Raw genomic sequence first — 27,112 nt, forward strand, 5'->3', positions numbered from 1 at the left:
TCAAACTCACGACCCTGAGAGATTCAAGATTTGTATGCTCTACTGACTGAGCCACAGGCGCCCCTAAATATTACATTTCATCAATTAAAAAACTTGTGGAAATGTGTTTTCTCTTGTTACAGAGAGAATGTCCTCACTATTGAGCCCTCCAAACCCTAAATGTTCACATTGGCCCCACCTGGGCGGGGACTGGCTCGTTCACTACTGTGACCTACACACCTCACCGCCACCTGCTTTACCGTAGGCGCCTAATAAACATTAGCTCAACGGATGAATAAACCGCAAGACTTGAAGTAAAAAAATTCGGGGGAACAGTATATCTAATAGGCTGCCTTTTGTGCAGAAGTAAGAGAATATCCACCGTGTGGGCCCAGACTATCTGTGAAAGGTGACCCAAGAATTTGGTTGCGTCTGAGGAGTGAAATTGACGGGTGGGTAGGTGGCTTCTTTGCCTCCTAACCTTTCCTGAAGGGTATGGATGTTTTATTTCAGGTACGTGTGTCACAATTTCAAATAAACGACTTTTCCGTGAAAATAAAAAATCCCAATCACCAGACTGCCTCTGAGACACGGTTTCTTCATCTATTCAGTAGGGGTAATAAGAAGGGGGAGTTCTGGAACAGTCCTGGGTAACCAGGAAGAGGTGATCACCCCGGTTAAAAGGCAGTTGCCTGAGGCCTCCAGGGTGACAGGTGTACGTGAGTCGGCTGAGTGATGCCCTGGAGCCAGGCCTCTCCACCCCTGCCTTGCTGGTGCTCCAGGCCTGCGACAGGTCGCTGGGACCTCTCCTAGGCGCAGAGTGCACCCTCCCCCGCTAACCTGACCGTGCATTCACCACCAGGGGCACACACACACAATCTTTCAAACTACTATCTAACTATCTCGCACACTAATTCGGCCTTGGCAGCCTCGCCCCTTGGACTGGCTGGCTATCACCCTGTTATCTCCCCTTCCTGGCAGAAGGCTGAACCTGTCTCCAGGAAAAGCCCCAGGAGGCTCCTCTATGCCCCACCCACACCCACCTTTCACACCTGTAGACCCCTGTGCCTCTCTGAACCTTGAGAATGGGAGATATTGTCAAGCAGGGGAAAGTGAGTGCAAATGATTTTCTCAGGTCAGAGTCAGCTCTTAGCATCAGACTCAAAATAAAATCCAAACCCTGCTCATGGCCCCCAAGCTGCTCTCCCCCTTGCTCATCCAGTCTTGCTGGCCTTCTTTCTGCTCCTCTTCACACAGTTCTTTCCCATAGCCGGACTTTTGCCCTTACTGCTCCTCTGCCCAGAACGCCCCCCCTCCCCAGCTCTTCCTAGAGCTGGCCTGACTCAGTTCAAGCATCCTCTCAGAGGCGCTAATGTCAGCTCACTTGCCCATCTGTCACACTGGCCCATTGGGTTCCCACAGCAAGCCCTGAATGGTAGGCAAGACTATTAGCCCCATTTTATAGGTAAGGAAACTGAGGCTCAGAGGTGAGATACCCCCAAACAACAGCGAGTGAGCCGCAGAAGGTATCTGGCCTAGGAGGCTAGGCTATTGTGATAACCCAGTCAGACACAAACAAGGTCTCTGTGCCTGTGGAGCTCACAGGTAAGGGAGGAAGACAGGAACAGGCAACCCACAAGCCCCAAGGGACGCAGGGTGAGTCAGAGGAGTGAGATCCAGGCTGAGGTCACAAGGATGGGCAGGTGAGAGGGGAAGGGAAGTGAGAGGACATTCAGACAGCAGTGACCAGCGGCCACCATGATTAAGAAGCCCAAGGGCAGATGAATGTTCCAGGATGTGAGAACAGTTCAGGACGGCAGAAGCCAGGACCCTGCCGGTACTTTTTAAAATCAAAAATGTTTAAGTGGAGTTTAGGAAATCATGTTTTTAATATTTGTATTTATTATATTAACACTTTTAAGACATATACACAAATTACTGCAGAGCACAAAGCTGGGGCCCAGCCTAGCTCTACCACCCACGGTTGTGAGACCCTAGACAAGTCCCTTCCTCGCAACTACCACCGCCACCCAGGTCAGGAGCTAAAACCTCCAGAGCCACCTCAGAAGCCCTCCACGTATACACACACACACACACACACACACACACACAAACACACACACACTCCCTCTATCCTGACTTCACCTTGCTGCTGCTCTCACTGATCTTGGAGACAGGGTTTCCAAATAAAATATAGATGCCCAATTAAATTAGAATTTCAGATAAACAACAAATACACTTTTAGTATAAGACTGTATGGGACAGACTTATTCTTTATCTGAAATTCAGAATTAACTGGGCTTCCTGTATTTTCATTTGCTAAATCTGGCAGCCCTACTTGGAGACGGGCTCTGAGCAGCACAGCACAATCTATAACCAGCCCCCTGTCGTGTAATTAGGTCGCTGCTCAAGAACAATGGTCCCATGAAAATCCCTGCATCAAGGACTCCAACCTTACCTACAGCTGTATCTGTAGGGTGTGTCCCCTACAGTGACTCAGTCACTTCCCTGCCGGGATTCCTGTGGCCAGGCCGGTGGGGCCTCCACGCCTCACACAGGCTCCCTCTGTCTCCTCAGGCATGCTTCTTCCCCCGCCCCCCCCAACTCTGCCTGTCTGTGTCTGTCTCCCTATTTCTGCCTCTCTCAACCTCTATCTGATCCAGCAGCTCTGCATTATAAAACACTCAGACAAGGAGGCAAAAAGGTATCTGCGAAGATGCTCACTCTGGCACAGTCTAGAACAGGCAAGGTGGAAACCATCTAAATACCCCTGGATAAAGAAAGTATGGTCTACCCTCACCAGGAGCATCACGCAGCCATTAAAATAACATGACACTGACATGGGAAGATGTGTGCGGATACACCTTGGAGTGAAATCGGCACGTTACAGACAGCAAGTAGAACATTCGCCCATTTTAAGTTTCAACCAGAAATATGGTGACTCAAGGACATGTAAGTATTCCGCTATTGATGGGATGCATTGTCCCTTGTCTGTGGGGTGGGGTGAATGGTTTCGACTTTCTTCTTTATATTTTTCTGCCCTACGTGTCTTCTGTTATTTTAACAGTAAGCATTATGATTTTAACAATGTGCACATTTGCTTTATAATTTTCAACACTGTGTCCATTTCCTGTCCTATCGACATATTTCTACACAGGCATCACTTTTTTTCCGAACCATTTAAGAATAGAGACATCATGTCCTTTACTTTTAAACTCCTCTACGCATACCTTTTAAGAACAAGGATATCCCCCCTTATGTAACTGTCCATATAACTGTCAAAATTGGAAAAGCTAACATTGATAAAATACTGTTCCTTATTCCACAGTCAATATTCCACTATCAGCAATTGGCCCAATAATGTCCTTTATGGTAACCCTCACCATCCAGGCTCCAACGGGAATGAGGCAGCATGGCAACCACGTAGGCTCTTCGAATCTGACCATGACAGTTAGGAAGAGTTCTGGCTGTTTTGCAGAATGTCCCTCAATGTGGATGGCTTGCCTAATAATTCCTTATGGTTAGACTCATAAGTTTTTCTGCCAGGGACCTCAGAAGTGGTGCTGTGTCCTCAGTACATGCCATCAAGTGACCCCTGGTTTGTCCCATTATCAGCGATATTACCTTTAATCACTTGGTGAAGGTGTCTGCTAGGTCTCTCCACTACAAAGTCACTAATTTCTCCTTTGTAGATAATTTGTGGGGAGATCATTTGAGACCAAATAGTTTAGATGATTTTTAGAATCAGGAGAGGTATCACTGAAGTCTTATGACCTCTAAGGACTAAGCTTGTCCACCTGATTCTAAACATCACCTGAGTTGCTGCCCCACCCAAGCTACAAGAGGTTTGTTGTAACACTAGCCTGCCCTACATTATATAGGGATTTCCTAAATTAGCCTAAGGATGCATTTTACCTGAGGTTCTTTCTAGAAGATACAGACTCCCAGGCCCCACCCATGCCTACCAATCAGAATCTCCAAGGGAAGGGCCTGAGAATCTATTTTATAGCAAGTGACTCCCAGGTAATTCATGTCTTCGGGCCAAGTTTGGGAAACACCCCACTTAATAATAGCATTTAGTCATCAAACCTTCGCAGCTGCTAGGGGCTTAAGAAGCGCCAGGCATTGGGTGGTCTCAGGAATGGATGAAAAAATAGTAGTGACCACCGGTAGCTCGTTTATTAAGCATTAAGCACTTACTTTGTTCCAGGCCTCTACTATAGCTTTGTGATTAAACTAGGTTCCCATAACTCTGTGAGGAAGACACTTATTAGCCCCATTTTACCAATAAGGAAACCAGAGATTAGAATAATCTGTCCCAGGTCACAGAGCTAGCAGTGTGGGTGCTGGAATAGGGAGCTGTGTGTGTGCCTGAGACCATGGATCTGAACACACCTCTGTGCTGCAACACGTCGCTGGGTCCCTGCTTGAGCAAATTACTCATCCTCTGGGGCCTCCACTCCCTCATCTGTGTAATGAGAATGCTATTAGTGTCTCTCCTGAAGGCCTATTTAGGAGGATTCAAGGAGATTGACTTGTCCAGGGTAACCTGAGTGCCGGGCTTTGATCACCTTTCAGGAATTAGAGGATTAAATCAAAATTATTTGAGGGTAGGCACTGTCAGGAACCAAGGATGAGAAAGATTATCATCATCATTACTCCTGTATTCGTAGCGCCCCACTAAGCCCTGGATGGGACGCTCAGCAGACACTAAGGAAGGTGTTAAGGAGATGAATACAGACAAGGAAGCATCCAGGGACACCTGAGGGCCTGGGCAGATCAGGCTTCCACCAGGCAGCAGCCACCTTACCTTGAGGGCCAGCCTCCCTGTGGACAGCGGGGCCAGTCCCAGGTTCTAGGAGACACTGCCCCCTTCAGGCTCTCCCTACCACCGCACAGGCCCCTACTTCCAGGCAACAGAGAGGAAGTACCATTGTGAAAGAGCCCCCTTTTAGTTGCATTTCAATGTTAGGAATATTTATTGAAGGTACTTGGGGCCAAGTATGGAGGACAGAAGCACGCAAGACAGGCACAGTCCTTGCCCTCAAGAGCTTAACTTCTTAGTATGGGAAAACAAGTAACTGCGTAAATAATAATTTAATGAGAAGGTGTGAGCCTAGCACATAGCAGATGCTCAGAACGTTAATGTGCTAATACACACAGAGTAGGGTTTATAGACTTAACCAATAAAAATACACGACACCCGGGATGCCTGGGTGGCTCAGTTGGTTGAGGATCTGCCTTTGGCTCAGGTCATGATCTCAGGGTTCTGGGATCAAGCCCCACATCCAGTTCTCTGCTTAGTGGGGAGTCTGCTTCTTACTCTCCCTCTGTGCCATCCCTCCCTCTAATAAATAATATCTTAAAACACACACACACACACACAACACGCAGTTAAATGTGAATTCCAAACAAGTAGGTTTTCAGCATGAACATCCCTAGCATCATTTCCCGACTTGAGCAAATTATACTTCTGTGAATTATGTGATACGTATTTATACTAAAAAGTTATTTGTTGTTTGCTTGAAATTAACATGTATCTGGGAGTCCTATATTTTACCCAAATATTGAGCAATGGGGTCACAGAGGCAAATAAGAATCCTGACCTCAGGGAACTTATGGCACAGTAGGGGTATTTCTACAAGAGTTTAGCAAATACCCGGATTAGTACCAGAAGTTTCTACAGGAACATCAGACATGAAATTCTGATCTAGACATCCAAACTGCAATTGGGAGGCAAAGGCAGTGGGGGAAGTGGTCTGTGTGTGTGTGTGTGTGTGCACACGCAGCAGCACCGAATATTCCAGAGGGATGGTGGGAGACATGACACACCTGAGGTGCGGAAAGGCTAATATGATCAGAGCACGATGAGTGTATCAGGAGCTGAAGCTGGAGAGGCAGGCAGGTGGCAGAGCACAAGGGGCCTGGAGGACCATGTCCAGGTGCTGGGACTTTATCCAAGGGTAACTAGAGCCTTTGAAGGGTTTTAAAGGATATGATCCTTCCGGCTGTTTGGTGGAAGATGCATTGAATGTTGGCTAGAGAACACTGGAGAGGCCAGAAGGGAAGTTGCAGCAATAATTCACGTGAGATCATGGTGGGTTCTGAGATGCTGGTGGCAGGGGGCTAGTGAGAAAACACAAGTGCGTTATATGGGAGCTAAAATTAGCACAATTTTGTAATATGGGGTGTTGGGGGGGGACAAAGGAGTTACAGATGATACGCAGGCTAACTCTTGAGCAACTGGAGGGATGGTGGCCTCACCTCCTCTAAGGTGGTGGGAGAAGAAGGACCTAGCACGGGGTGTGGTATTAAGAGGGCAGATGATGAGTGAGTTTGGGCCGTGCACAACTAAAGATGCCCTTCGGTCATGCGGTGGATAGCTCTATGAGGAAGTTGGCTCTGTGGGCCTGGAGCTCGAGAGCTGTCTGCTCTAGAACTATGGGTCTGCGCCCATCAGCACACAGACAGTGATGAAAGCCAAGGGGAAGGGTGGTGAGTGGGGGAGGGAGTCTGCCTGGGGACAGGGTGTGGGGTGAGATGGGAATCCACCATTGAGTCCGAACAATTCCAACAGCTAAGAGAAGGGAACCAGGAGGTGGCAACTGCCAAGGAAAAGGAACATGGCAAAGAAATAGGAAGAGAAACCAGATGGTGTCCCAACAGAAAAGCCAGCAGAAACAACTGTTTCAAAAAGGAGGGAGGGGTCAAGAGCACTAAATAGGTTGAAGATGGAAGCGGAGAACTAATTAAGGTGTCTGCTGGGAGTTAGGGACAAGCTTTGTCTTGTCTTCAGTGAGGGGCAGGGTACAAAGCGAACGTGGGAGCAGTTCGGGGGTAAGTTGGGGAGTAAGAGAAAATGAAGCAGCTGGGGAGGACAACCAGTTCAAGACGTCTGGGTATGACGATGGAGGAAAGCTATGGGCCAGTAGTTAGATGGTGGAGGAAACCCAATCATGTTCAAATGCTGTTTGGGAGAAGAGCCAGTAGTAGGAGACACTCAAGTCACAGGAGAGCAAGGGAGAAGACCTAGGTGGAGAAAGGACAAAAGGTCTAGATAGTTACTATAAGCCCATGGACTTCTGGCTTCTAGTTCCTTTATAAAGTAGGAATATTTACTGTTTATTAAATGGCTACATTTATTAATCCCTTCCCACGAACACTTCGTCAGTCTGTAACTATACACTGGATTAATGTGTGAATCCCCGGTGCCTAGCACAGTGCTGGCACAGAGTAGGTGCTCAGTACACACCATGTATGTCTGAATTTGAGGAAATCATCCTCCTCCAATGAGAACATTTTTAAAAGTTGTTTTTGGCCAAACTGAATGTGAGAGCTTTCACCACTGCAAATGAAACACTCAGATGCCTACTGACTTTTCCTTACTTAGATACCTAAATCAGACGTAAAGATATTTTGTCCAGTCATACAATTCAAGGACTCAGTTGATCCACACCCATCTTTGGCACCAAAATAACAAACATCAGAGTAATTTTTTAGTTATTTAACAGTGTGCCAGGCACATCCTGGAGTTGCTTAAGAGCTGGCACTTTCTGTGTGTGCAACGAGAGAACGTGGAAGTCTTAAGTCCAAAGCACCCATTCCCCAAATATCCCTGATTCCCCCACAACTGCCGCTCGCGGAGTTTTCCCTCCAATTCAGAAAGACACCTCCGCCAAAGCGTCTGGGCCCCAGACCCTGGTGTCGTTCTTGACCCCTCACTTGCTTTCACACTTTCCTTTCAGAAAACACCTACGACCTCGCCACTACTTTGCCAGCCACTGTGCTCACTGCCCTGGGCTCCTGCAGGCGCCGCCTCCCCAGTCTCTGCTTCCGCTTTTCCTGCTATCGGCCCTTCTCCACATGCAGCCAGAAGATTCCTCTTTAAACCCAGGCCAGGTCTTGTCACTCAGTACCTCCAACGCTGTCACATCAGCTACAGAAAAGCCCCAGATCTGCCCTCTGCAGCCTCCTTGCTGACATGCTGCCTCCGGCACAGCCTCATGACAGCCCCCTCTCGCTGCAGCGGCCCTGTGTCACACACGGGCTCCCACCTTAGGGCCTATGAACTGGTTCCCTCCAGGAATGCTCTTCCCCCACCTGGTCAACAGACTTGTCCCTTATCTCATTCAGGTCTCAGTTCAAACGTCACTTTCCTGACCTGTTTTTGGATGACAAGGGATTTCAAAGGACAGCCACCGTGTATCATGTTAGACCTGGAGGAAAGGGAGGCACAAATGGTGACTTCCTGATGTGCAACCAGAGTGCAGGACTTAACTGGAACTTAGCCAAAGGTGGAGGCATGAAGGCCGGGGAAGAGGATTCATGGATCACTGGCCTGAGTAGTTACTGGTACCGTCCACACAGCAAGAGGGAATGACACAGAAGGGGGAGAGGCATGGAGGGAGGACACTGGGGATGCTGAGCTCAGTTTGGGCCAGAGTAAATCTAACATTCCTACGGGATTAGGATTGGAACGGCTACGTCCAGGAGGGAAGTCTAGTAGCTGAATGCCACAGTGAGTACCCACAGTGTAGCAGGTGCCACGCCAGGCTTGGGCTGCTTCCTGAATCCCTATGTCCTTAAGAGGCAGCTATTCCCAGAAATGGACAACTAGATAAAAGCAATACTTGCACGTTTGTTTTAAATACATGTAGTTAAAAATAAGTAGACATTTGAGTAGTTCATTTGCAATGATAAAAGTTCTTATGTCCGATTTCGCCAAAAAACTTTTATAATTTCCTTATTGAAAAAATGAATGACTCCCTTGTATTCAGGCATAGTGGCTACTTACTAAGCACGTTTAATGCGCCAGCATGGTGCTAGGCGCACATTCATCACCTACATCATTATAAACTGGTAAGTAAAGGATTAACAAATGGTAACTATTTAATAAATAGCAAATACCTCCTCCTTTATAAAGACCCTAGAAGCCAGAAAATTATTCCCATTTCATTGCAGGGAAACAGGTTCAGGAAGGGGAAGTATCTGCCAAATGTCCCACAGCCAGGGGCAGCATGCAGAACTAAGGTATGCCATGACCTTGGACCCTAGTGCACGGAAGCCCTTACTTCGACACCTCGGGGCTGCTGCTAAGTCATCAGAATGCAGCCGAAGCCATGGGTCTAAACGAAGCCTCGCTTCAAGGAACATGGTCATTTCTCACCTCACCCGAGCTCCCAGCTGTGAGAAGAGAGGGTTGTGCTCCTTTTCCAGAGAGGACAGCTTGGGGAGGCCCAGCTGGTGAAGTGTCGGAGCTAAGACCAGCGCCACATGGGATTCGTGACAGACGAGGACTTCCCCTTAGAGCGCCAGTCTTTTGGAGTCTCCGCAGGCCCAGACTTCAGCAAATGGTGGCTAATGGAAACAGGCATTACAGCTGCCCAATCGGATAAATTATGAAATTTATTTATATTTCACCATTTAAAAGCCAGAACATAACAAATTTCACTTTCTGGAAAGTCATCTTATTAGAAATACATGAAGTGCACTTAATACAAGGAAATCGGTTTCTTGGTACCACCAGTGAAATGGACACATTCTCATCCGTTCCCTCAAATGAAGGCTTTGTCAAATTTCCCTCCAAACTTAAACCTCTCAATTCAGGGAGGTCAGAGTGAACTTTTTCCAGAAATAACAGTGAAGACACAGACCTTAACATTTGGGCCCTCCCAAGCAACATCACAACAGAAAAAATTATTTTGCCCCCAAAGGGCTCTGTCTTTGCTGGTTAATAGGCATCAGCAGCCCCTACCTGCAGAGGGAGAGGCCCACAACAGCAGTACACACAGGCCAAAAGCATGCTGTCACTTGCAACCTCAGCCACTAACCAGATAAACTTTCCATGCTCAGTGTAGAGAGGTCTGACATGGAAAAGGGAACCTAAAGCCACATGCCTTTTGGTCAATCAGAGGTTCTGCTCCTACAGATTAGACTCACAGCTCTTAGCCTTGTATTTATTAATACTCGTGAAACATGGTGAACTTCACGTTTCTTGAGCTGTTAACAAAGCAAGCTTCCAGTAGACAGTTTCCATCAACAAGTGCTCACAGGAGACATGTTTGCCTTCTGAACAGTGTGTCTTATCACACAGAGACAGCAGGCTGTGATACTAGACTTCCTATAACCTCTGCTTTAGAAGGCAGGTTTCACACGCTGATTTACACGAGGAAACCAGTTTCGTAAGGAAACCATTTGTGATAGAAAAGCAACACTCAGTTTAATCTAAGTTACCAAATAAAAGATAAAATAACTATAGTATCGACTAGAGTCCCTAAACCTCTTCCTTCTTACTCATTTGAGGACTCGTTCTCGTGCTTCGAGGACAAGAATGTAAGCAGGTTCCCAAAGAGAGAGGTAAACAGGATTCAGTCATTTGAAAATACGACATTAATTTGAAAATCAGAACCAAAAACCTATGGCCCTCACACTGCTCTTAGCTGACCCTCCTCCCCACTTATGGATAAATGGAGTTTAACTTTCCTAACCTAGAAACACTTATTCTCACTAAAAATATATGGTTACACCTTATCCTAAAAAGGCACCATGCAGGCATTGAAGACTGAACCAGTTAATTCTAAGGGTGTGCAGGAGTGGTAGGAAAACATCACTAATCAAAACTTCCAGCATCAGATCATGCTAAACCCAGACAGGCCTTTTGACATGTTTCCCAGGAGGTAAACTCCAGCTTCTGGCAGCTGCTGCTGAGGACCAACAAACAGGAAGGCGCTCCTGCAGCAATCGGATACGCTCCTGCCAGAGCACACACCCCTCATGGACAAGGACAGGAGATGCTGGTCTCATTTGTGCTATTCATGACCCAGAAAAGGTGCTGGCTGGCTCAGAGGACCTGAGAGGTGAACACTAGAGGGGAGGAACAAGTGTGAAACAAGGATAGGTGGAGAAGCAGGGTTCTCCTCCAGAAGAGGAAGCAGAAGCTCCAGGAAGTAGCTGAGGAGCAATCAAAGACCAGACATGTGACAGAATGAACAATAGGAAAGACCCCAAAGGAAAGGACGGCTCTGACCTGGAAACCTCTTTCCCTGTCAGAAGTGACCCTATCCTAACACCACAGCTCACTTCCAGGTCTGTTGTACATTTAAAGTGTATAAGTCACATGTTTCACGCCTAACACAACAATGGAAGCTCTGGAACAGGAGACGGACAGCAGAGACTGCTCACTGATCGATGATGGAGCGCTGCAACACCTGATTCATCATGTCCTCTTCATCAACATCGTAATCCTATGGGCGAAACACAGACACTCGGCCTCAGCACCAGTTACAGCCGCAAAGACTCACGTTCAGTAGAAGCGGGACAGCCTGGGGATGATGGGCTCTGGAGGTGACTGCCCCAGGACCGATCCCGGCTCCAGGGTGCGATGCCAGCCACGTAACCAGGGGCAAACTGCTTGATCTCTCTGTACCTCTGCTGCCTCATCCTGACAATGAAAATACTGACGGCTCCCTCAGACAGGACTACGAGGACCAGAGGGCACCTGCGTGGGTTGGGGCACACACCAAGTGCTCAAACGGGAGTACACGCCAGTCAAACTTGCCCTTTTAATTCAATAAGGCCAAATTATTTACCTGGGTAGAACTTGGGAATCTAATTCCTCCTCACAGCACTACGAAAAGGACAGTTATTTTGAAGCCTGAACCTCAGACACTCTCTTAGACTGAGAATAAATATTCTTATGACAACTTGGGAAAGAATCATGCTTTCCTTCTCAGGTCCTGAAACACAGACGTTAAAACTGAATACTACCCTAAAATCCTCACGACATAGATCTATAAACAAATGGTTTACTTCAAGCAGTTGGCCAAATTTATCTATTACTATTGTGCCAAAACAATACTGGGTCCCTTCGAAACCGCTCAGCTCTAGGGAAAGGACACAAACCGGATGAACACCTCTGGCGAGTGGACGTGTTTTGTTTGACCTGAAGTGCTTTCAGAAATATGTGATACTTCTATGACATTCTGCCTTTCCAGCTTCTTGGGGTTGCGGTAGGTGGAGAGATGGGCAGTATTATCCCTGGATCTCCATACGATAACCATCGGCCAGAGCTGATGGCAGCATAACACGGGTTGGATACCGTCCAGCTTGCAAATCCTCATAAGGACCACTGCCATTACGTGCCTGGTCCCCATGAGAGTCTGAGCTTTGGGATCCTAAGCCAGGTTCTAGAACAGGTAAAAACTACACATACCAAAAAAAGTGGGAAAAACTTTTGGGAAAAAACCCAGGCAGCAAGCTTTCACTATGTTTCACTGCAGATGACTGGTCAGTTCACCTTCTTAAATACCACACAGCAAAGGCTCTGGCCACTCACCAGGTTCACGTGTATGGACCACACAGCCGCTGTTCCAGGGAGCCCATCACATCAGTGACAAAACTCAACAATGGGACCCACAGTTCTCTAGGTAAGAGAAGGGAGATCCTTGTGCTGTTCCCCCAGAGGAAGGATCAGGGCCCGGGCTCCAGACTCACCACGAAAGTGTCATAAGAAAACTGGTGCCGGCGCTGGATGTGCTCTATGAAGTTGGCGCTGCGGTAGTTGGGGTCTCCCCAGGGCATTGAGGCACATATCGGGCAAACCTTTCAACAAAGAAGCACAGTCTTAGGCACCTGACATTTGAGCTGACCTTAGCCCTCTGTGGCCTGTATCTGGCCTTTCTTCCAGGGTAGTTTTCCTGACACACCGGTTTAGGGCCTGGCCACTCCTTCATATGCACATTTGTATCCCAGAAAACACTGTCAGCCTCCTCCTCAGGTCAAATGACAGGTGAGAGCGCATGAAGGCTTTGGCCGTAATACCACCCTTTTCTGACCTCCTACTGTGCCCAGGATGTGTGTCAGCCCAGTAGGGGCCTAGACTCTGGCTGTCTAACCCAGCACACAAAATGATCCAAAAGCACAAAGAAAACTGAGGAAATGACAGATGAACCATACCCCGAGAAGTAAAACACAGCCGTCTGTGCTATTTTTACAAAGTCAATGCCGCTCAGATGAGAGGGCTGAGGCTGAAAAGCCCTCATGTAAGAAGCTGATTTGGGCTTTGAAGACTGGGAGGTATCTGGAAGGACAAAGAGAACATGAAAGGGTGCTCCAGAAGACAGGCATAGAGGAGAGGCCAGGGGGCGGCAGTACTGGCCAACAGCCAGGCGATCAGTCCGGCTAGAACGGAAAATTCAGAGACGGACAGAGAGGAGATGGGCTGGGGGGAGCAGCAGGCCTAAGTGGTCGGCTTGGAAATGGAACCCCCTCATTTACAGGGAAGATAGGGTGACAAAGGGGGTTGGCAAGAGATCAGTCAGAAATGGTGAAAGACTCCTTGGTGGAAGGAGCTGGGCTGGCAGCTATAGCTGTGGGGCTGGAACATGGGTCAGGTTCAGAGACTGAAGAGGTGATGGCTTCCAACGGGAAGGGCTGAAACATTAACAGTTAAGGAGTCTGTAGATGGAGAAGGGACAGAACAGAGGGCCAACAGCTGAATGAAGAGACGCTTCAACAGAGACAAAACTACCAGAGGGATCTGAGGAAGCCAAAAGAGGGGGAAAAAAAGAGAAAATTAGGTTGCAGTACCAGAAACCACAGAATACTCTAGCACTATCAAATTTACGAATGCACTTAACCTTTAACCAAATTAACCCGGATCTAAGACTGTGTTTTATAAACATAAATAAACACAGGCAAAGATGTGTTAAAAATCTATGGCTGCGTTTTAAAACTTAGCATGCAACATAATTTCCAACCTACAGAAAAGCAGGTAATACTTTGATGACCCATCCCTTATCCCCAACACCCAGATTTTAGTTTGGCACACTTATTTTGGCAAAAAATGAGGCATACTGTAAGACACAGTATCTCACCCTTAACTGTTTCAGTACAGTCCTCATAATAGGTACTTCCCTTCACATATCCACTACTACTATCCCACCTATCAATCAACAATAATTCCTAAGTAGCATTTCATATCCAGTCCTTACTCTAATTTCCTGATATAGTCTGAGACCAACCTTGATGTTCATCAATAAGGGACCAACTCAACTGTGGCACAGAAGTAATGGGAAACTGTGAAGCTCATTACAAAAAGCAGATACACATGTCGGATGTGGGGCAGATGCCAAGAACACTGATTCAGTGTGTAGAATGTGCTGTCATTTGCATAAAAAGGGGGACATACAAGAATCTCCTAAGGACATCTGAAAACTACACACGTCTTTGGATTACGTGATTTTGCATTTTTCCACACACAGCTGAGCACTACTGACATGCCAATGAGCACAACAGAGAACCGTTTCTGATGTTCCGATGCGAAAACTGGTTTAGGAGCCAGGACACCAGGTTCCAGTACTGTCTCTGCCGCTAACTAGCTCTACAATGTAGTCAATCCGCTTAACTTGGATGGCACACAAATTTCTTCATTTATTCCCTTCTAAAAACTGCAGGGCAGGATGGTGGTAGGAAATGAATTCCAGTCCCTACATTTTACTTAACATCCATTATCATTCTCATAATTACCAAAAGAGTTAAGCTTATCTGGCAAACTTTTTTTTTTTTTTTTTTTTTTTTAAGATTTATTTATTTGACTGAGAGGGAGCCAGCCAGCGAGAGAGGGAACACAAGCAGGGGGAGTGGGAGAGGAAGAAGCAGGCTCATAGCAGAGGAGCCTGATGTGGGGCTCTATCCCATAACGCCGGGACCATGCCCCGAGCCAAAGGCAGATGCCCAACGACTGAGCCACCCAGGCGCCCCTATCTGGCAAACTTTAAAACAGAAAATGTGTAGTGGGGGCAGGTGGGTGGTGTTTGTGTGTCTCTGCACACTTGCTCTTTCAATGAGTGATCAGTTATTAAGAATCACAACTAAAACATCTTGAAGAAAGAGCTGAAACCTTGGGCTTGGGTGTTTTTTGCAGAACATAACTCTCATCTTGCCTACTGTAGCCCAAGAATGCATACTATGCAGCTACTCCGGAATCACAGAAAAACAGCAGCTTCGATGCGCATTTCAGGTTGGCATCTGCCTACAGAAATTTCAATAGTCATCTATGTAATAAAAATAAAATGTTAGAAAGACAAATATTAAAATCAAATGGTGAGGCTGTTTATTTTTGAGAATAATCCATTTTCTGTGAGTGATCTCATGAAAGGTGGGCAGGCCACCATATTGTGGTGTTTTTAGATTGGGTTTACTTTTATTTATTTATTTTTTTTAAAGATTTTATTTATTTATTCGACAGAGAGAGAGACAGCCAGCGAGAGAGGGAACACAAGCAGGGGGAGTGGGAGAGGAAGAAGCAGGCTCATAGCAGAAGAACCTGATGTGGGGCTCGATCCCGGAACACCGGGATCACGCCCTGAGCCGAAGGCAGACGCTTAACCGCTGTGCCACCCAGGCGCCCCTGGGTTTACTTCTATTAAACAAAAATGGCAAATGATAACATAATGCATTTATCATATCCCAGAAATAGAATAAAATGCAAGAATATAAAGAAATACTGGGAACTAATGGTATAGAAGGGAGCCGGAAAACTAGGGGGCGGGGCCAGAGAGACACTTTTTGCACCATGAACTGACTACATACAAAGAAAACCATTAAAAAAAATGCAAAGACCGGGTGCTCGGTGGCTCAGGCAGTTAAGCATCTGCCTTTGGCTCAGGTCACGATCCCAGGGTCCTGGGATCAAGCCCCGCATCAGGCTCCCTGCTCAGCAGAGAACCTGCTTCTCCTTCTCCCTCTGCTGCTCCCCCTGTTTGTGCGTGCACTCTGTCAAATAAATAAAATCTTTTTTTAAAAAATTACAAAGAGGTGGCAAAAAGCAAGGACTCAAGAAGTCAGCTTGGGACCATGGAGAACATGACGTCAGCCGGGGTGGAAGGTGAATCTGGAGGGGAAAAAGAAAAGGGTTCGAAGACACAGCAACACCTGGAAAACGACAAGCTTGAGGGAAAAGATCAACTGAACACTAACTAGAGAGAGCACAGATCGAACATTCCTCCCACCAATGAGCCAGGGAAGATGGGCATGTCTGAAGGAAAATAAGAGTGAGGCGTGGGTAGACAGCAAAGCTAAGGGAAGAAAAGACAAGACACGGGATGGGGTAAGCCACAGGAGCAGAGAAGTCTTACTTTGAGCTGGGCCCTATGGTCAGTCCTCTGCATGGGTCTGAGGACACAGGCAGAGTTCTCTGCATGGGTCTGAGGACACAGGCAGAGTCAGACTTGGAAAGGAGCCTTTTCCTCAACACAAAATGGAATGATAAGGACAAGGAACAAGGGCTGCAAATTCAAGTGCTCACAGAGACCAGATGAGTAAGGCACACGAGCAAAGGAGGACAGGTGTAAGCCCATCCCATCTAGAGGGGCTGCAGCTACTCTAGGCCAGTTGGCTCTGAACTTCCAGTTTCTCAAACGTAAAGTAGCAAGACTGAGAAATCATCTGGTTTTTAAAGGTTAAAAGGGAAATTAAAATGTGTGTAGGCCAGACGTACCCCACAGACTGCCAGTCTGTGACCTCAGAGGTAGATCAGAGAGCTCCTGAGACAGAAGGAGGGAGAGAGAAGAAAAGAATTCACACCTGATACTCTGAACTCAGTTAAAAGCAGGATTTAGTGTTACCTGGGAAGAACGAGGATGGTTCATGCCAGGAACTTAATGCAAAGAGAGTCCCCAGAACAGCCACCAGAGAGTGTACATGCCTAGCAGCAACAGGGCCTGGCTGAAAATGACTTACAGTGAGCCAAGCTGGCCAAGTTCCCTAGTGAAGGGAGTTGGGAAAAACAGACACGTGGGAATTTATCTGTCAAATCTGTCACAGCACAACGGTAGGAGCTCAGGGAGCCCAGTATAAAAAGTGGCTGTATTGACCAGAATGTGGACTTGGTAAGGAGTTCAATAAAGTCAAGAGAAGATCTAAGGTATTCTCAAACAGGCCAGCTGTATCTTGAAATTTGCAAAAAGATAAAATAAAATAAAGAAAGCCACAAGGCCTAACCCTACTCACAAAAGCTCATGCAAATACTAACGTCCATGCACCACCTTTTAAGGCAAGGGAGCTGAAGTGTGCCCATAAAACTAGGTTAGGTATACAGCTCAAGAGGGCAGTCTGAGATAAATGGGAAAATTAAAACAAAACTATGGAGGAGGCTGTATCAAGACCGAGCCTGTAAATGACATTAAGAGGGAAGAGGGTACCTGGCTGGCTCAGTCAGTGGACTGTGTGATTTTTGATCTCAGGGTTTTGAGTTCAAGCTCCACGTTGGGCACAGAGCTACTTGGGGGATAATTAAAAAAAAAAAAAGAGGAAAAGGGTGATACTGCTGACATGGGCCATATCCCAAACATTAAAACAAAACTATATGCCAGTCTGTGATACTTAAATGTCAAAAGACTGATAAGTACTTTCCTAATAATTTCATGCACATTCTCTTTCCCCATAGCTACAAACTACTCTAAAAAGGAAAACAGTAGCTTTACAGAGGACAAACCTCATGGACAACAAGGGATCCAACTTAACATTACCAACAACGGGGCCAACAGACATCACGTGACCCCTGCGGTGGCACCCGGAGGACACATCGCTATGGAATGATGAAGAATCAAACAAACACAAATTGAAGGACATCTTACAAAACAACTGGCCTGTCCTCTTTAAAAATGTCAAGGTAATTAAAGGCAAAGAAAAGCTGAGCACTAGAGACCTGACAACTGCATGTAACACAAAGATCCAGGATTTGGGGGCAGAAGGATATTGCTGTGAAGGATATTACAATTACTAAAATTTCAAGGGGGCGCCTGGGTGGCTCAGTCATTAAGTGTCAGCCTTTAGTTCAGGGTGTGATCCCAGGGTCCTGGGATCGAGCCCTACATCGGGCTCCCTGCTCCACTGGGAGCCTGCTTCTTCCTCTCCCACTCCCCCCGCTTGTGTTCCCTCTCTCGCTGGCTGTCTCTGTCAAATCAATAAATAAAATATTTAAAAAATAAAATAAAATAAATAAAGTAAAATAAAATAAAATAAAATTTCAGGGTATTCCACTTTTTTTTTTTTTAAAGTAATCTCTATGGCCAACGTGGGGCTCAAACTCAAAACCCTGAGAATAGGAGTCACATGCTCTACCGACTGAGCCAGCCAGGCGCCCCTACAATTGTTAAAATTTAAACATGAATTCTCTGTTAGATATTAAATTGTGTCAATGTTACATTTCCTGAGTGTGACAAACACAAAAAATGTGATTTTGTAAGAAAATGTTCTTGTTCTTAGGAGATACATGCTGAAGTGAGTAGGAGCAAAAAGCCAAGCTATCTGTAACTTATTACTGAATGGTTAGCAAAAAATATGTACAGATAGAGTATCATTAAGCAAATATGGTAAAATGTCATCAATCTATGAATCTAGGCGAAGGGTACACAGGAGTTCACTGTACGAATCTGAATTCGGTTAATTTTTCTGTAAGTCTGACTTTTTTTCATAAAAAGGAAAACAACAAAACCCCATTCCTCTTACCACAGATTTGGTATCCGTGCTATGGGATAACTTGCAGTGTTCCACTAGCCCTTCTTGATCAAAGTTCTTCTCGGGACAGTAAGGGCAAGGAAAGGTGTAACGGTTTGGGACATTCCTGGAAGATGAACGGCAGGAAAAAAAGAAGAAACCTCTGAGTACTTTTCCACACTCCAACCACTGTACCCTCCAAAAAAGAAGCAAAGTTCAATGTGTTATGACAGGGATTGTGACAATCACTTCAGAATCAGGTCAAGTGTTGAAAATAACATTAACAACAGAGCCAATACTCGAAGTGAGCATCAGAGTCCTTCACACCCCACCCCCAAAACAAAAACAGACATCAGGTGTAGCCAGATTAACAATTATACCTCCACTTTCCCAAACTCCTACAACTAAACCCTTGAACATGCGAAGTGTCCACTGTCTTCATAGCAAAAGCTGACCTCTGCCTAAGGGAGTGTTTTGAGTCATTTACCTTGGCTGAAGGGAGGCATCCTTGGTGGTGGCCTTCACACCTTCCATGATGTAATTCTGGTATTTGGAACAGGTAGCCACATGGGCCCGGATCTTGGATAGGAAAAACTTGGACAGGAAGAATCAGAGCCCACAAGTTAGTCAGGGCCGACATAGTCCCAAAGAAAGGTCAAGATGAAAACCAGACCTGTACCACCCTGGCAAACAATCTCACCAGACTCCTAGCTATGCTGACGGGGGCTGAAAGCACGTTTGCTGCAGGGTTTTTGTTAATACCAAGGCTGATGTCTGACCTGACCAACCCAGGATGTCTGCTTCCACTCAGAGTAACTCTTCTAGAGGTTTGCTTTTATTCAAGGTATGCTCTCTGCTCACATACTCCAAAACCAGGGAAGGTTTAAAAATTTTCCACAAAGCATTTAAACTAGTCTCCTCACAGCAAGCCAAGAACCACATTTCATTATGCACAGCAGTAAAAAGTAATCATTTGAGTAAAAGAGATAAAGACTAGCAATTCTAGTTAAAGTACAGAATGCCAGACTGTGATAAATGCCAGATTGTGATAAATGTGATAAACTCAGAAATCTGAGTTCTATTTCTCCTATAAAATCTAGTCTTTGCAAGATGGAAAGAGAAAGAAAACCTAGAGGACAGTGGTTCATCTCAGGTATTCTAAAAGGAAAGAAAAAGTATAAGGAACAAAGAGGAGAGGTAAAGGGAAGAAAACATTTTTGGAGGTATAGTACACTTGGAAATACAATACAATCACTAATCTTTAAAAATGGGGAAAAATCAGAAGTATAAGGAAAAAAAACAAAAAACCTATCATGCATGCATAAAGATAAAGTAACGGGTAATTTCGTTTCAATATCCTGAGTTTCGAAATTAAAGGAAACCACAAGAAAAAAAAGAAAGCTTCGTTATTTGAGCTCCAGCTTACCATAATGCTCCTTTCTGTCTTACCTCCAGCTAAAGAACTTGACTTCAAGGTACCAACCAAAGAGCTCCCCGTTAAAAGAGATAGGAAATAGCCCTATTCAGAATGATAACTACTTTGTACCCCTAGTGCTAAATCACTCTGAAAGGAAAGAGATAAGGTAAGTCATTAAGTGAAAAATTTTTTTCAAAAGTGAGAAAAAGCTCTAGAATTATAATATGCTCCTAATTTGTGAAATTCCTACGTCTGTGTTTGTAAAAACCTTACATTTGTGTTTGTCAAAGGGCAGAAAATGTTTTGCCCTTCTAAATTAAACCACTTTTAAAGAGGTAATCTCTGGAGTGGGGAACAAGCCTACATTATTTTGTAATGTTTGTACAGTCCGAAATTAACAAAATCATGATTTCAAAACCTATAAGGCTGTGTATCTCTTAGAAAACAAGACAATGATATTTCTCCTTTGTAATTGTAACAGATGGTAAAATAAATACACTTGATTCTAACATGAGAAGGCAAAAGAGCATGGTGCATTTCAAATATTAGGTATTGCTCTTATAATCACATAACTTCATAATGACCTTTATGTCATGATTCCTCCCTATTAAGTAGTAAAAAGTTCAAATATTTTTTATATCCATAACGATATAGATTGTAACATTTCCCCTCAAACTCACAGCAGCAGGTAACTTTTTTGAGATGATCTTATTTTATATTTAAAAAATTAAGAAATAGCATCCTATCATTATCTTCTAATGGAAATTATCCATAATGCTTTGGAAAAGCGGCTCTTTCACAGGGAAAAACTGGGATAACTGACTTCTATGGTCTTCAAAGCTACAATACATAATACACTAAACCAACTCTTAAAAAAACAAAGCAAAACCAATACGGTCACTAAAATGAAACGGCACAGCCATTGCCACAGATAACTAGCATGCACACGTGCTGTTAGTCACCTAGTCATGCTCTAACGTCGGAAACAACGTGGCAACAGCTCTGCGTTTTACCCCCTCTCATCACAGAAAGACACTTGACTCTTCCATTTTACTTCCACATACATTTTTACGGCAGCCATGGCAAGAAGTCTCTGTGCTCTCAATCTGCCGCTCGAGCTCCGTGGCTCGGACGCCAGGTGCCAGAGCGCTGCGACACACCCCACAGACAGGCTTCTTCGGCTTCAGACATTCCTGCAGGCATGCAGAGCAAAAGCTAGAACAAGACATACAGAGAACCTGCGTCATGCATCGTGGAGACAAGACAACAAAAATGGATAAACTTTTAAAAAAAGACATCAGTGAGTAATGGATTATAAACATATTGCTCCCTATCAGTGATTGAAATACTGAGTCCTCCCAGGCCAGAAAGGGGGTGAGGGGCGTGTCCTGCCAAGAACACACAGGTCCACCAACAGAAACAAACACAAACTGTCTTGATACACGGTGAAAGGTGTTGTGGCGCAGTCTTCAAACCTTAGCACCTGCCACTGAGGGATCTTGGTGGGGTTTCCTGAGTCTCAGTTTCTCTTCTTTGAAATGGAGATGGTAGTAGCCACCTCTGGGATTACTGGGATGGAATATGCGTAGCAGACCCTCATTACAGTGTCAAGCACCACAAACAGGAGGTGCTATCCTTAGAGGTGAATGTAAAGCTCTATGAGAAGACAAAGATAAGACCACCTCACTGTGACCCAAGAAGGACAGGGCTGGTAAGACTTCAGAGGCAGCATTCACGAAAGAGCCTTTACAAGAAAGAGCTCAGCTGGCAGAGGAAGGTAAGAATATTCTAGGCACTTAGACTTAAAAATTCATGAGGCACCGAAGGCAATAAAAGTCTAACACCTTTCCTCATGAACAGCAGGAACCCAGATGTTTAAAGATATCAAATAAGGCGAAGTCTGAGTTTTAGAAAAATAGCTGAGGTTAACATGGACAAGAGAGTTGTTGGTTTTCAAAATTTTTTTTAGGTGAGGAAAAGACAGGAGCCTTGAAGTAGAAATCAAACAGATGGCTAAGGCAAGGAATTCTGAGGGCCTGAGGCAACAGAGAATTAACTCAGGAAATGATTCAGAGTGGAGTCAGTAGTACTTGAGAACTTACTGAATTCGGAGAAGGAAAAGTCAAAGAAGGCCAAGTTTCTATCCTGAAACCTACGTAGGGAGTGCTGCTGAGATATGGTACACAGTAAGAAAGGACAGTAAGACATGAGAACAGCCTGGCTACATACCCGACCTGATAGGTTTAAGGCAAGATAACAAAACCTGCCAGGAAGAACTCAGGATGTATAATCAAAGCTAACCTGTGCATCTGACAAATTTTTACCGTCTCTAAGGATTTTCTTCCTCTTTGTCATAACACTGCCACACAAAATAGACCAGGTTGGGAGAAGGTGAGGGGGCTTAATGATTCACCACTGAGAGCATAGTGGAGAAGTAAACAAAATCCCTGTCTTCTTGATGCTTATATTCCAAAGTGGAGAAAAACACAAATGTTAATTTCTGAAGGAAATAAAACAAGGCAGAGATCAGCCAAGGCGGATCATACTGAGCTTCTGTAAGGAGGCGCTGAGCTGAGACCTAAAACTACGAGGAGACAGTCACACAGACCTGGACACAAAGAGTTCCACAAAGAAATGATATACCAAGTGCAAACAGATTTTCAAAAAGCAGAAAGGGAGCCCTTTGGGACCATGATGGGTAGACACTGGGAGAGGGTAAGTGATTAGGTTGGAGAGGCAGACAGGGCCTGTGCGCATCATCTGTTGTAACTACTCTCAAAGGCAGATCACGAGAGGAACCCAAGAGAGCAGAGGGTCCCATAGAAACCAAGCCCAGCTGGAGGTTAAAGGCAGCTTCAAGCCTTCAAGCACACACCAGGACACAGCCCACTGACCAAATGTTCACGAGCCACTTTGTGCCCGAGTCATGCCCAACACGCAAGCCTGCTTTTAAACGGTCCCCGTATCTTGGGCTTTCTCAGTTTCCCCTTCCTATTTCACAGGCCTTGATCTAGTTCAGCTTTCTAAGTGCCCCATCCTTTCTGTTACAGTGCTATGTAAAAAGTCCCTTCACTTGGGCTCCCAGCCACCTGCCCTTCTCCAGCTGTATTCCACTAAACTGGAGGAACACAGTCATTCAGGGCTTAAAGTAAAGTTTTATAAAAACTCAATGCCCTAGCCAGCCAAAGCTACAATGATGCTGGGTTCTAAGCATAAAAGTTAGCAAAAATCTGCCACTAACCAGGCTGGGCAAAAAAGCACTTGGCTGGAGGCAAGGGGGGACTTGTGCTGCCCTCACAGAGGTGCATCCATCTGTCTTCAATCAGCACTGAACTGATGAACGTGTGGAACTAGTATGGTGAGTACAGAAAAGAGGTTTGAAACCCAGTACTGCCCCTTGACCTCTGACCTAGGAAAGGTTCACCCGGCTCAAGGAAATGACAACTTTTGTTGCTCTTCCGTTGGTAAATTGTGCTGGGCCAAGCCTCTTTATAAGTATTAATAGTGAATGAAATCCAATGAATTAATCCAAAATCAGGTAAAAAGGAGGGCTGATCCAAAAGGGAAAAGACTCAATGAGAACACTATCTAGCCTCCACCAAAAATTTCTACCTGATCGCTCCCAAACACACCAGTTTGATCCCTATAATACCCTCCCACTGCACGCTGAATCTTCTTTCACAACAGTTTGACCACCTGTTAGCCTGACTGATCATTGATTCAATGGATTGTAAACTTTGAGGGCAGAATCACCTTGTTTCTTACTGTGTTCCAAGAATCTGGCACATCATGGGCATACAAATATTTTAGTGTGTTGACTATAAGATTGGAAGATGGATGCTCAGACTGTGCGGGGCACTGGGGATACAGAGAGGGGCAACACTGATACGGTCACTGCCCTCGTGATCCCTAAGTTTGGCTCTATGCAAGGAAGAAGGAAGCGCCAGGAGTGAAACAGGGAAGTAATTTAAGTACGGATGGTGATAAGGGTGGTTGGTTAAACTGGGATTTCAAGTCTGGAAAGGATTTGGGGTAGCTGGCAGGGGAGAGGCACAAGGGGCAGGAAGAGCTCCAGGCTAACTGAACTGCAAGTGGGAACAGCCCAAAGCTAGAAAGAACTTGGAGTACTTGAAGAAGTAAAAAGCAGTCATTGTGGCTGGGGAGCCCTTGCCAGGTGCCAAATTATTCTCTGGGGTGGCAAGGAGACACCTGCAGTTCATTTGGGAAGAGTCAGGCAATGGTGAGTCTGCCCTATGTGAGCCTTAGTCCCCTTACCTGAAAAATGGCTGTCAACCCTCTTCCCTGGCAATACTGCTGTAGGAATAAGAATACCTGAGGCCCAGCATGTGCCTGTTGTGTCTAATCTCCAATAAAGGTGTCCTAAAACCAATGCCAAGATGATGCCCAAGTTAAGCACTGGGGAAGACCACTGAGGAAATGCCAACCCCCTGTAGCACATTTTCTACAGTTCTTTCAACTTGGGTGTTTGTGTGCTTAGATTCAAATCCCACCAACCTCAAGGCACCTACCCCAGCCCAAGGTCTGTACTGGTCATTTTCACACACATCTTTAGTCGTCATAACCAGTGTATTAGCAACATGCAGGCCCTGGAGGCTTAATTTCAAACAAAATGCACCAAACCTCGGACAGTAGGAATGCTAACAAGTGCTATCTGCAACTCCCAACCCCTTTCATAGTTAATGGCAGACTGGTGAGCACTATTATCAACACTTCCCTTTTGTTCTTTTAGTCTAGTTCAGCGTTTTTCCAACTTCAGTGCACGTTCGAATTACTTGGTAGAGCTGGATACATGACGCCGCCATACATACCATACTTTAGAAGCAATGCACAGACTATTCAAGGGAAACCGTGGCTGTCCAAGGTCCAAGGGCCCACTTTATTTTTTTAAGTGAACTCTACGCCCAGCGTGGGGCTCGAACTGACGACCCCAGGATCAAGAGTCACATGCTCTACTGAATGAGCCAGCGAGGCGCCCCACCAAGGGCCGACCTGAGAGCCTACCAAATCCCCAGCAGGGTGACTCCACTATCACGGGTGAGGAGGCTGACAGGCCGCCCGGAACACAGCAGGCGCTCAACAGACGGCGCGATACTTGGAAGTGAGCAGGGCGGAGAAAAGCGCCCCACCGACTTCCACCGGCCTTCAGGAGCCCCGGAGGGCCCCGGGAAGAGGACCCTCTAGCCCGGTCCTCGCGCTTCCGCCCCAGACCCTCCCCGCCCGGGCCGCACCCCTCCCAATCAAGCTCCTCAGGACCAGACCCCGGCTCGCCGCTTACACGTGACCGCAGGGCACTTGCACCGGCTTCTCGTACACCTCTAAACACACCGGACACGTGAAGCGGCCCAGCGGGTCCGCCTCCGCTGCGGGCCCAGCCAGCTGCGCACCACCCTCACGGTCCTGCTGTTGCGCCGCCATCTTGCTGCCGCGCACAGCGGCGCAACGGCGGCCGAGAAGGAGGAGCCCGGGGGGGCGGGGCCTAGGTCGCGGACCGGCGCGCGCGCCTGGGGCGGGGCTTGAGGCCAGTTGGGGCGGGGCAAGGGCGGGACCCTGGGCGGTGAGGGGAGCTCGGGGCGTGGCCTGTGGAAAGGGCGCGTGGATGGGGTGGGGCTTGTGGGTGGGCCACGCCTCCTGTTCCCCCTCTCCTTTTCCCCCACCCGCGACGGTTGGGCAGGAGGGCGAGGCAGAGGGAAATCTGGAAAATGTGGAAGTTAGATCCAGACACCTGCAGAATTGGAACAGGCTTTGCGTTTCAGCCACTGTTTCCTCAATTTAAATCATTACTATTACTTAATATTTCACCCCAAATCGAGTCTCCTTTGGTTTAAACTTAGGCAAACAAATTTCATTAAAAAGAATTGTTTTTAGGCAAACAAATTTTAAAGGAAGATCTGTCACTCCTGAGCTATGAATAGAAAATAATCATTTCTAAGAGCACTGTAAAAATACAGTGGAAACAAGACAGCGTTATTAATTCATGCCAGATACTCTTGACACTGAAAAGGGAGATTAGCCATTGCTAGAGGTGTTGAAGACAGGCTATTTTCACAAACAAGCCGGCCTAGTGAAAGCAGAAGTGGGACGCTGGTGTCGCTCGGTGCAAGCTTCAGAGCTGTGTTCACTTGCCTCCTGGCAATGGGGCCCAACTACCACTCTGTAGAGATGGGGAAGCTGAGGCTTCCCGAGATAGTCTAAACTTCAGTCTCACCAGGAGGCCCCCTGACCTGGAGACCAGGTGTTCTGAATGCCAACTTTCTTCACTTGCTGCTGCACCGAATTGGCTCTTGTGGACAACCCATGTAACAAAAAGATACATCTTGTTAAAAGGCAGGCTCTGCTAACAATTCGAACCAGGTTTTCTTAACCAGGAAAATCAATGATCAATTAAGCTTCCATCCTGAAAGGCCACAGAGGCCTCACAGTATCGAGTCTACACAGGGCAAATAAATCTTGTTTAACCAGGTTAATTGAATGCAGGAAGATTGTATTTAGCTATCCACGTGGGCAACTTTTCACCAGTAAATAACTTGGCATGTATATGCGGCAGCCCAAGGGGTTTACACTTTACTGTTTCTTTTTCCCCATTCCTATGGCAAGCATTCGTGCATCTCATCTCTTCCTAGCCAAATATGCCCTGTCTCCCCTCCAGGGATGGGGTTGCCTTCGCAGAGGCAGAGGTGTGCTGTAGGTATTTATAAGACTTTGTGTTAGCCTTCTAGCAGCTGCCAGACCTTGGGGTGGGAGCAGGGGAGCCCCAGACCTGGGCTTCGGATTGACTGCCTCCAGTTTGGTCTCTTGAAATGAACTTACCACGAACTTATACACTTAGTTACAGAGTCAAAAGGACAGGATTGAAATATTAATAGTGATCTTTTTTGTGCTTATTGGTCTAAGCATTTTACATGAATAAACCCTCATTGTCACCTATGACTTTGGCTCTTTTACCCCCACTTCACAGCTATGCAAATTGAAGCACAAAGAGATTAAAACCTTTTAATGGTAATGGAAAATGATAGTCAGGATCTGAACACATGCAGTCTGGCTTTGGCACCCGTGCACTTACAAGTACTTGTGTCTCAGTCACCTGGAAGCTTTCTTAAGCCAATTCTGGGAGCCAACCCCCAGAGTTTCTGATGCAGCAGGTCAGTGGGGGTAGGGCCAAGGATTTGCATTTCTAACAGCTTTCTAGGTGAGACTGAC

General features: G+C 46.2%; 1 protein-coding gene across 1 annotated transcript; it reads right to left on the reverse strand.

The window, feature by feature from the left end:
• Nucleotides 1–9,366: 9,366 nt before the first annotated feature.
• On the reverse strand, nt 9,367–25,373 carry RNF114 (ring finger protein 114). Its single transcript, XM_026503714.4, has 6 exons — nt 25,191–25,373; nt 20,959–21,109; nt 18,965–19,071; nt 18,490–18,604; nt 12,472–12,579; nt 9,367–11,222 (listed from the first exon to the last, which is right to left on the reverse strand). The coding sequence occupies exons 1-6, from the start codon at nt 25,328–25,330 to the stop codon at nt 11,157–11,159; spliced, it is 687 nt and encodes a 228-aa protein (XP_026359499.1). The 5' UTR covers nt 25,331–25,373; the 3' UTR covers nt 9,367–11,156.
• Between the last annotated feature and the right edge of the window lie 1,739 nt (nt 25,374–27,112).

Source organism: Ursus arctos, unplaced genomic scaffold (genome assembly GCF_023065955.2).
Source record: "Ursus arctos isolate Adak ecotype North America unplaced genomic scaffold, UrsArc2.0 scaffold_16, whole genome shotgun sequence".
Taxonomy (NCBI): domain Eukaryota; kingdom Metazoa; phylum Chordata; class Mammalia; order Carnivora; family Ursidae; genus Ursus; species Ursus arctos.

What these genes read in the sequence shown, in the direction of transcription:
- RNF114 (XM_026503714.4), bottom strand. Translation starts at nt 25,330, where the DNA reads ATGGCGGCGCAACAGCAGGACCGTGAGGGTGGTGCGCAGCTGGCTGGG. An exon ending in CAAGTGCCCTGCGGTCACGT is followed by an intron (nt 21,110 to 25,190) that starts GTAAGCGGCGAG and finishes GTCTTGTTCTAG; the next exon opens with CTTTTGCTCTGCATGCCTGC. An exon ending in TTTCTTATGACACTTTCGTG is followed by an intron (nt 11,223 to 12,471) that starts GTGAGTCTGGAG and finishes TTTCGCCCATAG; the next exon opens with GATTACGATGTTGATGAAGA.